General features: G+C 34.4%; 3 protein-coding genes across 4 annotated transcripts in view; 2 read left to right on the forward strand and 1 right to left on the reverse strand.

Annotated features, from left to right (window-relative positions):
• Nucleotides 1–11,715, forward strand: part of LOC146955444 (F-box/kelch-repeat protein At3g23880-like) — an 86,826-nt gene that overhangs the window by 3,735 nt on the left and 71,376 nt on the right. The gene's annotated exons all lie outside the window — the stretch shown is intronic.
• On the forward strand, nucleotides 1,575–10,098 carry LOC146955446 (AUGMIN subunit 4-like). The gene is made up of 13 exons (XM_085721559.1): nucleotides 1,575–1,746; nucleotides 1,931–1,978; nucleotides 2,225–2,338; nucleotides 3,268–3,606; nucleotides 3,749–3,848; nucleotides 3,961–4,003; nucleotides 6,186–6,279; nucleotides 6,529–6,600; nucleotides 6,682–6,740; nucleotides 8,681–8,749; nucleotides 8,820–8,871; nucleotides 9,558–9,635; nucleotides 9,894–10,098. The coding sequence occupies exons 1-13, from the start codon at nucleotides 1,618–1,620 to the stop codon at nucleotides 9,951–9,953; spliced, it is 1,257 nt and encodes a 418-aa protein (XP_085577685.1). The 5' UTR covers nucleotides 1,575–1,617; the 3' UTR covers nucleotides 9,954–10,098.
• LOC146955447 (uncharacterized) lies at nucleotides 4,131–5,627 on the reverse strand. The gene has a single exon (XM_085721552.1). The coding sequence runs from the start codon at nucleotides 5,273–5,275 to the stop codon at nucleotides 4,472–4,474; it is 804 nt and encodes a 267-aa protein (XP_085577678.1). The 5' UTR covers nucleotides 5,276–5,627; the 3' UTR covers nucleotides 4,131–4,471.

An 11,715-nucleotide genomic window follows, 5' to 3' on the forward strand; every position in this document is an offset into this window, starting at 1 on the left:
TTTTGAAGTAATATATGATCATTTATCATGTTGTTAATTCAATTTTGTAAAAATCATTTTATAATTAAAAAAAAAAAAGTCTTCCCCTCCTACACCCTCCATCCAAACACACCCTAAAACTAGCATCAAAGGGTCGTCAAAGGTTGAACTTTCTTGCCATAAAATGTAACTCTATCTTTTAGTTGTGAAACAAGCATACTTATCACAAGTTGAATTGTCTTGCCATAAAGTGGTTTTCTTATGTCATTTTTAACGTACCTTTAACTTAAAGGACGTAATACGTAGTGGGACTTCACTACGCTGCAATCTGCATTGCCACTATCAGTGAAGCAGACATCAACACATATTGTTTAGTACCAGTATATACAGAAAAGTTGAACAATTTACTTTCAGTTACACCATGACAATGAGTGTCTTCTACCATGAGGAGCCACCAAACCATTCCATGAGATGCAATTCGAACTTTGGAATTTTAGTGGTAATTTTAAATTGAAATTGACATATTTTAGACTTTTGAAGCATTGTCTTCACAACTTTCAATATAACATGACTATATTTGATTCCTTAACCAATGTCTTTTAAGGCATTGTTTAGCATTTTCCTTAATCGAAGACACGTTCGTATGCCTCATTGTTTCATTTGACACCAAAGCAACTTCAAAATTTTTAGCAAGATCTGTCACTCCCCCAATATTTTTAGCAAGATCCGTCACTGGTAAAAACTTTTCTGTTTTGAAATGATAGATTTTATTATTTTTTGGTAAATTTTTGAAATGATAGATTATTGTATGAAATTTGTATCAATGTAAATATTTTATGAGAAAAATGATATGCACAATGAATTTTGATTTGGTGGAAAAGTTTGACTTCTTTAATGTCGTTTGATGTATTTTATGAGAGAGAAAATGAAAGAGAAATGATAAATAAGATAAGAGATAGAGTTATATTAGAGAGATAAACTTAAAGTCACAATAACTTTCTCATGTCTTAAAACTAAGCTTCTAGCTCAACGTGATTTCTGACCGCTAATTTGAAAAAGTAAACGCCATTCCATACATAGCCTTGATCTGTTTAAATTAGTTTTGCATTAACCTCTAATGATAGTTCAATATTAATAAATTTGTTAAAGGCTTAAAAAAATATAAATCCATTAGAAGCAAAAAGAATAAATTTTCTACCAAACTCACAAGTCAACGTTCGTAAAACAGAAAAATACATAAGCTTAAAAATATGATTATATTCAAATGTTTAAAATATCTATGTTCAAATCCATAATATTAACTATACACAAAGTTATTGATTGAATCTACAATAAACCGGAACTGATACGACAATTTTAATTGAACAACCATCGCAATAACACAGAAAAGAAAACATCGCATGAAGTCGACAAAAAAAAAATAAACAACGCACAAAATCACTAAACTTTTTTTTGGTGGTGACCGGCGTTTGAACCCCGAACCTTACATATTTTATACATTGTCCATAGCAACTGAGATAAGCTCACGAGGATAAAATCACTGAACTGATACCACAGTTTAAATTGAACTGATATATATTACTTGAAGGAAAGGGCACGAAAAACGGAAAAGAGAGGGAATTCTCCATTACGAAACCAATGGTTAAGGGTTTACACAGTCAAAACCTCCCCAGCGATGTATCCCAAATCATCGATCAGCTAGAACGCCACTGCTTGGCTCCTGATGGATCTCTCATCTCTAAACCTCTATACAACGATCTTCAACTCGTATGATTCTTTTTCTATTTCCTTACTTACTTAAAAAATGGGTGATGAAATTGAGTAAAAATTGGAAAATCGGTGTTTCGTTTTTTTCATTAATAATTCAATTTTTTACTGATCCATTTTGTTGAATGCATCAAAAATTGAATAAAATTTAAATGGGTCATGAAATTTGGTGTTTCATTTGCAGGCTAGAGAGGAAATGTGTAGGGAAAGACTTCGTTACCTAGAAGCCATGGTATGTATGTATTGATTAGTTAAGTGCTATGAAGCACGGATATGGACACCAGACACACCCACACCGCTAATAATTTGATAAAATGACATAATTCAGTGTAATTACATGGTGTCGGACACGACATGTGTCCGATACTGAGACACACCTAACCCGAGGAGTGTCCGTGCTTCATAGGACTTAAGTGGAGTGTGAATGCCATTCTTATTTTAGTGATTTATATTTTTGATGTCGTCGATTTGGTTGCAGGCTATTTATTCTGAGGCTATTGCAATGGTAGAAGACTATAATCAAGCCATTTCTGGTGGAATTAGAGATACTGGCGGTCTTTATCCGCAGTTTGTACTAAGGAACTCTCCTCAGGTTTTGAAATATTATTTCTCGAAAGTTAGTTTGATTTTGAAACAAATATGACACCTGTGTGAGAATGTTGTTGGTTTTGGTACTTAATTTGAGTCATGAACATGGATAGAACAGTTACTCTCTTTACCAGTGTATGATATGCATTATTATATCTTAAAGGCATACCTTACATCATAGGTTACATGTAGGAGAGTGAGACTTGAGCTGCATAATAATGAATATAGTGGGTGGATTTTAATTTAGATGTTACGGAATTGCGAAGCAGAAAGATTAATGTAATGGGGGTTTCCTGAAATTAAATTGGCCCGAATCAAGAGACTTCCATTTATAATGAGAAACATGTCCTATAGACTATAGAGTATATACTCCAATTTTCTTAGCAGAGTTGGGGAATTCCATTTCCAGAAAAAATTGTACCTATTGATCCTGTTCAGTTTACTATAGGTGGATAGAATTTTCTGAGGTTATTACCTACCTGAGTGCTCTATTGGGTCTTAAAAGTTAGGTGTTGGTGTAAACATATTGGTTTGTTTCAAATACGTTGGAGTCTAATATGTTGACCTGGTCGTATTCCCTACACTGGAAGGAGTTGGTCTATCCTTGTGCTTACAGAAACTATTCATTGTTATCAGGAGAGGGTTTAACTAAAATAAGGAAAATTTCATGCAGGTGTACGTCACTCAGTATTGCAAAAGATCCGTTTCTTAGGTAGTTTTCCTTAGAGAGAGGACTGTGGATGTATTTCATAGAGAATTACATATATCATATTTCTGTATATTTTGTTGGAATTTGTCCTGTTATCTCTTTTTTATCTACTTGATTCTTGATATTTCGTGCTTTTCATATTTATGCATTGTGCATTATGTGCTTAAATGCAGTTTTGGGTACCGATTGACATTGATTTAAACGAAATGTCTATATCTTGTCAGGTTTATCAGACATTAGAACATCAAATGATTGTTGCTGAAGCGGCTCAACGATTGAGAATGCCTCTTATTTCCAACGATGGAGAAGTTCACAACGATGAAATCGAAAAGCTAAGTGTAGCGTCTCGAAGCTCCCTTGACAGTGCTACCAGTGGCGTGGTCAACTCAAGCATAAACTCTTCTAATTATACCACTCCAAGCAGTTCTGTTAGTGGGGTTAAATATTCTCTGGCTTCTATGGATCCAGCGGAACCTGGAGTTGGTGGTGTTCCCAATCGTTTTCTTGGAATTACACCGGCTTATTTATGGCAAACTCAGCGTCAGCAAACACCTTTATCTGTGGTATAGTTATAATATGTAAATCAGTATATATAGAAGTCAGCTTGTTAGCATATTTTTTCTATGATAGTTTTTCATTTTTTATTTTATTTTCATGTGATTAGATTGGTTATGTTTTTCATTATTGACCCACCAATATTGCTAGGATATGACAGAATATCGTATGTCTATCGCACGTGAGGTAGATGGTCGCTTGAAATTGAAATGTGACAAGTTATCAGATGCCTTTGTATTGGATGACAACAGTAAGTGTGAATTGCATATTTCTGATATAATATGGGGACGTAATGACGAATTGGCAATTTCCTTTGATTTATAATTTGGTTCTACTAGCTGATACCTTGTTTCTTGATTCAGATTCATCTGGATATCAAAGTTCAACTTCGCGGCTTCCAGAAAGGTTTGAGCTTATTCAAGTAGCCTAATTCTTTTAATACTTAGGAAATTTAATTATATTTTTTTTTTTTTTTGGGATAGAAGGTTTAGGAAATTTTTGTTCAATTGTAATTTGTAACTTAAAGAGTTCACTGATAGAAACTGATATCAAAATATAAACTAATAGTAATTGTACAATATAATCCCAAGAAATTCGAGAGTCTTGGTTCTCTCCCCTCCAAGAATTCGAGAGCTTGGTCTCTCCCTACCTATCCTTTATCCCAATCTCTGAATGCCTTTCTTTTCCTCTGCATCTTATTTATAATACTAAGTCCTATAGCTGTTACATAGAAGTCTAGTAGACAGCAATTACTGCAGACAAGTAACAGTTACTTATTTATAATATTATTAAATAAACCACTAGTATCTATAACTTCTGCCCTTAGGAGTCCTATTACTAACAATACTCCCCCCCTAAAGACTCACCTTGTCCTCAAGGTGAAGGATAACATAACTGTCCACCAGGGTCCCATAACTTGAAGTAGAGTGACAGAGCAAGGTGTGAAACATGATAATTAATGCATGCATCAGACACTCTCTTTTGGGGAGGAATTTTCGGCAGCAATAGGCATAGTGCCAGTTCGATCAAACCAGAGGATAATCCACTCTTCACCACAAACACATCTGGATCTGGCGGCTTTGGCAACGGTGGAGGTAGGCCGCCAAACTCGAGTGAAACCCATCCCTCTCCGATAATTTTTCTAGGCAATTTCGCCCTCGATTCGAACACACTACTCATACCATGTTCATAAAAGAGTCTGTCGATACCAAGAAATTTGCACAGATCTGTTTTGGTCTCTTGTTGCTTTTCCACAATGATGACATTCATGGAGGAATTTTCTGCATCCATTTCTTCTGCATTCTCTTCCTTTTCCTCTTCTGCTGTCTGAATGAGTTCAGAATTTCCTTGATCAGTTTCTTCTGATTGAAGGCTGAATGTGTGAGGCGTCGACGACTCCCATTCCAATCCAGATTCCTCTTCTTCATCCGATATAGGTAGAAGGTCTCTATACTCTGGCTTAAAATGCCAAATGAATGCAACGTGAAACGCTCGCCAACTCGCATGTGGATGGCATCGACTCCACCACTGCCACCATACGAGAGCACGGTTTCGCAAGGCTTTCACCGCCTCCAGCAACTTCTCACCCTCCTGTGTTCCCACGACATCAAAATGTTTCTCAATACAAATCAACCACCAATAAGCGTCACCGCTGCCGTCAAATTGTGGCATGTCCATTTCCCCCCTACTGTGAATTTCTTTCCCTGGATCAGAACTGCTCTGATACCAGTGATAGAAACTGATATCAAAATATAAACTAATAGTAATTGTACAATATAATCCCAAGAAATTCGAGAGTCTTGGTTCTCTCCCCTCCAAGAATTCGAGAGCTTGGTCTCTCCCTACCTATCCTTTATCCCAATCTCTGAATGCCTTTCTTTTCCTCTGCATCTTATTTATAATACTAAGTCCTATAGCTGTTACATAGAAGTCTAGTAGACAGCAATTACTGCAGACAAGTAACAGTTACTTATTTATAATATTATTAAATAAACCACTAGTATCTATAACTTCTGCCCTTAGGAGTCCTATTACTTCTATTTTTTAATTGGATGGAAGAGTAAAGTATGCAGCGTAGGGCTTCTACATAACAAATATATATTTAAAGATTAACAGGCTACTCCCTGGTTTCAATCATTTGACTTGAAGAGTTGAGACATGTTATTCTCTGTATAGATATCCAACTCTAATTTAATGACTGACAAAATGATGTCTATATGATTTGATGATGTCATATTTTTAGTCATACGATTTCAGATTAGTGTGTATTGATGAAAATGAGCAATTCAACTGATGTGACTAATATACTCAACACTTCCTCTAATTTTTGTGTTTAAGTCATACGGATCGATATTTATTAAATGTTTTGTTTCTTTATGTCCACAAGACGGGCGTATTTTTAAAATCTCCTTTAAGTTTGGATTCTAAGTAAGGACCTGACTTACATACGCCATTGCTTATGTCTTATGCTTCTTTAATAAAGTAGCAGAGCACTAATGTGTAAAGCGCATGCTTTGGTAATTGTACGTCACACAAGAAATATATCTGCATACTGAAGTTTCTTCTCTTATATTTATTAATTTGCCAGGGTGAAGTTGTTAATTGAGGAGATCGAAAGAGAAGAAGCAGCCCTGAGGGATGACCTTTATTCCGCTGATAAAAAATTCGCTGAATATTATAATGTAAGTGCATATGAATTTGGTACAAGAACCATCTCTCTTGCTACCACAAACATTTCCTAAAATCGAAACACTGAATCTATATGGGTGTGCATGTGTGTGTGTGTGTGTGTGTGAGAGAGAGAGAGAGAGAGAGAGAGAGAGAGAGAGATTGCGTGTGTGATTTGTTATGCATATACATCATATTTCTTTTTCGGTCTCTATATTATATGGTGTTTAATGTAGATAGTTAATGTCAATACTCTTAATCAGGTATTGGAGCAAATACTTGGGGTGCTCATTAAACTTGTCAAAGATTTGAAGTTGGATCACCAACATAAATATGTGAGAATTTACTATTCACTAAACTTCACTATTTTGATAGCTAAGGACACATCTTGACTTGACTTCCCAATGTATTTGTAGGATGAGTTGCAGAAAACATGGCTATGTAAAAGATGTGATACCATGAATTTGAAATTGAGGTTTGTTATCGGTTACCTTAAATTTTTCATCATTCTTCTACATTAAAATATCGTTATCTTTTCAAACTTCAAAATAGTGAGGGCTCATAACACAACCCAGGAGGGATTCTTTTGGTAGGTAGACAATTTTGTTTATATTTTTTCACAGCGTGTTTAAAATTCCAAAATGGGCATGTTTACTTAAATTAATATAACAGAAAGGAAAAGTGATTTTGGTTCTAAAATTTATGCTGTATGTTAGTTTGGATTTTATACATGCACACATTGGTATATTTTAATAGATTTTGTGAAGATTTCATGTATAATGGAAGACCAGCTTGAGACACTAAATACCTAATTATGCTCTTAAACCAATATGTCCCCATTGTTACAGCCTAGTGGTTTGGCCGTGAGGACATTTTATGTGGAATCCTGCGTTCGAACCCGGGTCACCACATTTCTTCCTATCCTTTGTGTTTATTTGAGTATTTGTTGGCCACCAGGTCAATGGCAAAATAAAAACGTGTTTTTATAATTTTTGCTTATTTAAACAGTAACTTGGTTCGAGTTTTTTTTGTCACTTTGGTCAAACTGCATATTTTTAAATAATATGGATAGTGGAAAAAAAATTTGACCAAAAGAAACTCATTATTTTATTCATCACAATAGTAGTAATACAAGATGGAATCATATCAAACACTTGGTGAGGAGCATACAACTTTGACGCCCTTGCTAAGCTATAAGCGACAAAATTTGCTTGCCTCCTGACAAAACTTATCTTAAAGTTTGGATTTTATTGTAACATAACACTACATGTAGCCATAATGTTGCCAAATTCAGAATGGTTATCAATAATGCTGTCTACCACTAGCTTACAATCTAGCTCAATATGCACTTTTGATAAACCCAATTGACCAAGCCATGAAATAGCATCCCTTAAGCCCAATGCCTCTGCCTCTAAAGGAGGAACACTCTCATACCACTTGGTTAAAGCTTTAATAAAATAGCCTCGATAGTTCCGTAGACACATACCAACACCAAAGCAGCCTTGGTCACTTAACAGCGCTGCATCGATATTGCATGATAAATCTGGTGGCTGCCAACACTGTACATGATAAATCTGTTGTTCTGTTTGCTGTTCTTCCTTTGATTGTGTTGACTGCAATTGCAGCAGCCGCTCACGCGAGCTGTATAACAGTCGTCTCTTCCTTCATTGAAACTAACAAGAATTGGATTGAGCTGTGTGGTAAATAGCATGGGTTGAGTATGAAACTTAAATGCATAATTATTGAAATTAATTCTTCCTAAATTAAGATGACATGTTTACTAAATTAACTGAGTTCTTTTTTGTGAGTGCCACATGAAACTTGTTTATGTATGATAGGAACCAAAGAAGGATACTCTAATTGAACACCACAATAACACTGCAAAGAATGAAGATGAAACAGATGGTAATTAAGGAAAATAGTAGAAGAGAGAATTTCTCTAACTACTCCCAAAGCAAAGCTCCGACCTAACTCAAAGAGGAATCCTACTTTGGCCCTAAACAGAAAACTTATTCCATCCTATTCTAAAACTCCTAAGAATTCCCCTTTATATACAAATGAAGAGAACATTCTAGTATTTAACCATAATGGGCCTCTTACTATTTAATCCTAATCCTAATGGACCACTTACTAATAATCTACTTAAACCTAATTAACTACCTACTAATTACTTAAAACACCCTCTTATACTGGGCCCTAACAATGTACCTCCTACTTTGATGCTAAGCGGAAAGCATAGTTTGTGTAACTATGGCGAAAATGGTAGTCAGATCATTAGTCCGAATATTTTCTGGTTTACTTCTTACATAATTGTGTAACTTATGTACATCAATTATATTATCGTCAATTTCCCACTTTGTTAGTTTTGCCAGGTACTGTTATCTAATAATATTGATATCTGCAATTGCATGTCAGGGCTTTAGAACATCAGCTCCTCCACGGAACTTACACTAACGAGTCTATACCTGCGCTTCATAAGATTAGGTATGAAATGTCTGCAACTCTGTATACAGTTCCTGATTTAATTTAATCACCCGTTTCCTTTTAATTTTAGGAGGTATCTCATCGAGGCTACTGAAGACGCTTCCATTGTATATAATAAAGCGGTATGTTTCCATGTTTCCATGTGCATGTTTTTGCATTTGAATGACTTAAGACGTGAATTAGGCTCTTCACAGGATGAAAATGTGACTAGTGAGAGTTGTTGCATTAGCTCAGAACTTGTCATCCCTGTATAGAGAATCTTGTCATTCGTTATCTATTGATGTCTTTTTAGTAAAGTCCTTTTCATTTATAGATTTTCCACCTTGATAAATATGAATAATGCATTGTTTATTTATTTCTGATATGATGGAGTTGAGAGTATTTTGATGGATATCGCAACAACATAAGAGATTTGGGAATCAAAATGAGTGAATCATCAACTTAGTCATTGAAAATTTAAAATTATAGAACACTGTCAATTTAGTACCTAAAATTATTAATATTTCAAAATATTCACTAAATTGAATTTCTTCGATCATATTAGTTCTTTTGGATTAGTAAATTTAGTCCTTGATTGAGAATTTTCAAATTCATAGATCATTTTGAAATTTTGTTAACTTCAAGGACCAAGTTCACAATGGCAATATCTGAGACATAATCTAATTTTTTGCTCTAGCATTGAAATAATTTTTAGAATATGGTTTTGGTAGTAGTTACATACCAACAATGTACTACTAATTTATGGTTGATATCATTACAATTGTATTTTACTCCATTATGTTGATAATTCATCATGTGTGTGCACCAGGCTACTCGTTTGCGTGAGTACCAGGGTGTCGATCCTCACTTTGACGACATTGCAAGACAGTACCAAGACATTGTAAAGGTGACAATAATTTATCAAATATGCACTTCATTCGCACCAAATGTTATAGATAATGTCAATCATCTTTGTCTTGAAACTTTATTTGAGATGACAAAATTGATGAAATAAGAAAATCAAGGATATAGTAATGGGCCAACTTAAGTTGAAACTATTTGAATTTAGTGAAGAAAAAAAATACCATATTTTATTATCATTTCAATATCCTATAGAAATCATCATTTTGTTTAATGAAATTCTCACGTTGATGAAATTATGCAGAAATTGGAGGAATTGCAACATACAATCAAGGAAGTTGAATACGATCTAAAACGTATGTGAGATAGTGCTTCAACGTAGAAGTTTTATTGTGTTTATATAACCCGGTTTGGTTCTCTATATGTGAATGGTGTGAAAGGCATGGCCCCCTCTGTATTTGTTTTGTTACTTATGATAGATATATGAAACATCATTCCGTTGCGGTGCATTCAAAGAGTTTTTTTTTTTAATTTGGCTAAAACTGTTCCCATTCGTTGATCTCTTACTGATCCATTCTTGTGTAGCCAAGGCGGAGAAGAAAACTCTTCTATGATTTCCTTTTTCCAATTCCCGTATACCATCTTCAACACAAAACACTTAGAAAAATTCACTTAAGTGCTTTGTATTGAATCAGTGATTATGTTTCATGTTAAATGCTTTCGGATGAGAAATGAGAGGAATAGAGTATTTTATGGTTTTATTGAGTGAAAATGTTTTATGATGAAAAGGAGGGAAATCATGGAGAGGGTAATGGACGGGACGGGCAAAGTTCGGTTCAGAACCAAAACTGTATTCGAACTGAACTGAGCTATAAGGAATCAATTCGAATTGAACTGAACCGGTCTTAAAACTGGTGAATTGTTTTGTTTAAAAAAAAAAAAACTGAACTGTTCCCACATAAAGTAAACATCTGAAAAATAAGAACCAAACAACAAGAAATCATAAACTGAGGGAAGTTCTTTATGTAACAGTATTCAAACCAAATTATGCATTATCGAAGCAGTGGATTTCAATCAGTTATGAACTAATAAAACAACTTAATAGTGGATTAAAACAGCTTAACAGTGGATGAATGATTGAAGTCTGTCGGTAACAATAAAATGGTGAGTGAATGATTTTACTGTTAATTTTAAGCTTAATAGTGTGGATGAATGATTGAAGCAATTTGTTGAAGAAAGCATGAATGATTGAAATCCACAGTTTTGGTTTTTTATTATTAGTTCATAATAGACTTCTATGAAATTATGCATTATAGAAGCAGTGGATTTCAATCTCTTCCGTTACGGAGCTTGAAGCGGTTATCGAATTTGTTACCGTTAATTTTAAGCTTAATAGTGGATGAATGATTAGAGCAATTTGGTGAAGAAAGTATGAATGATTGAATTCCACTGTTTTGGTTTTTTTATCACGAAGGTTCATTTCAGTTAATAACTGCTCCTTTAAGCATGGATCAGTTCATAACTTTTACATAGCAGTTCAATAGTAGTTCGGTTCAGTTTTTGGTTTTTTTGCCCACCTTTAGTAATGGTTGAAAATTAATCCAAGGAGAAAAGTTTCCTGCTCTTACACTACTCTGTAAAAAAAAACAAATATGTTTCCCCAAAGGTGCATTTTGCTTCAACGATAAGTTTTCAAGCAGGTCAATTTTTAATAGTAGACAAGTTTAGGAAACTACACCACCGTCATTCTTTTCCTCTCATTTTTATGGAAAATGATATAGAGCACGACAACATTTTTCGTGCATGTTGCACGACAAGATTATTCTCTCTTTTATTTGATGAGAAATCACAAAATATCTCTTGTGAGTTGTTATAGTGTTATGTACTGTAGATTAATCCTATCCTATTAATTAATATATTTAAATAAACTCTCATGGTTTGTACTAGGGGTGTGCAAATGGGTTATCCAAACTGATCCAAACCAGATTTATGGATACAGTTTGGATCAAAAATCTACTTTCACAAAACAAATTGGATTTTTCTAAAACTGGTTTGATACAGTTCAATCCGGTTCAGTACTGGTTCATGATACCTGAACCGGATTTTGTCCTAAACCGGTTTTATCA

Source organism: Medicago sativa, chromosome 1, assembly GCF_051527215.1.
Source record: "Medicago sativa cultivar Bolivia chromosome 1, Bolivia_mono, whole genome shotgun sequence".
NCBI classification, from domain to species: Eukaryota; Viridiplantae; Streptophyta; class Magnoliopsida; order Fabales; family Fabaceae; genus Medicago; species Medicago sativa.

Coding starts and splice junctions, on each gene's coding strand:
- LOC146955446 (XM_085721559.1), top strand. CDS start 1,618: ATGGTTAAGGGTTTACACAGTCAAAACCTCCCCAGCGATGTATCCCAA. Junction 6,601..6,681: donor TGGATCACCAACATAAATAT/GTGAGAATTTAC, acceptor ATGTATTTGTAG/GATGAGTTGCAGAAAACATG. Junction 8,750..8,819: donor CCTGCGCTTCATAAGATTAG/GTATGAAATGTC, acceptor TTTTAATTTTAG/GAGGTATCTCATCGAGGCTA.
- LOC146955447 (XM_085721552.1), bottom strand. CDS start 5,275: ATGGACATGCCACAATTTGACGGCAGCGGTGACGCTTATTGGTGGTTG.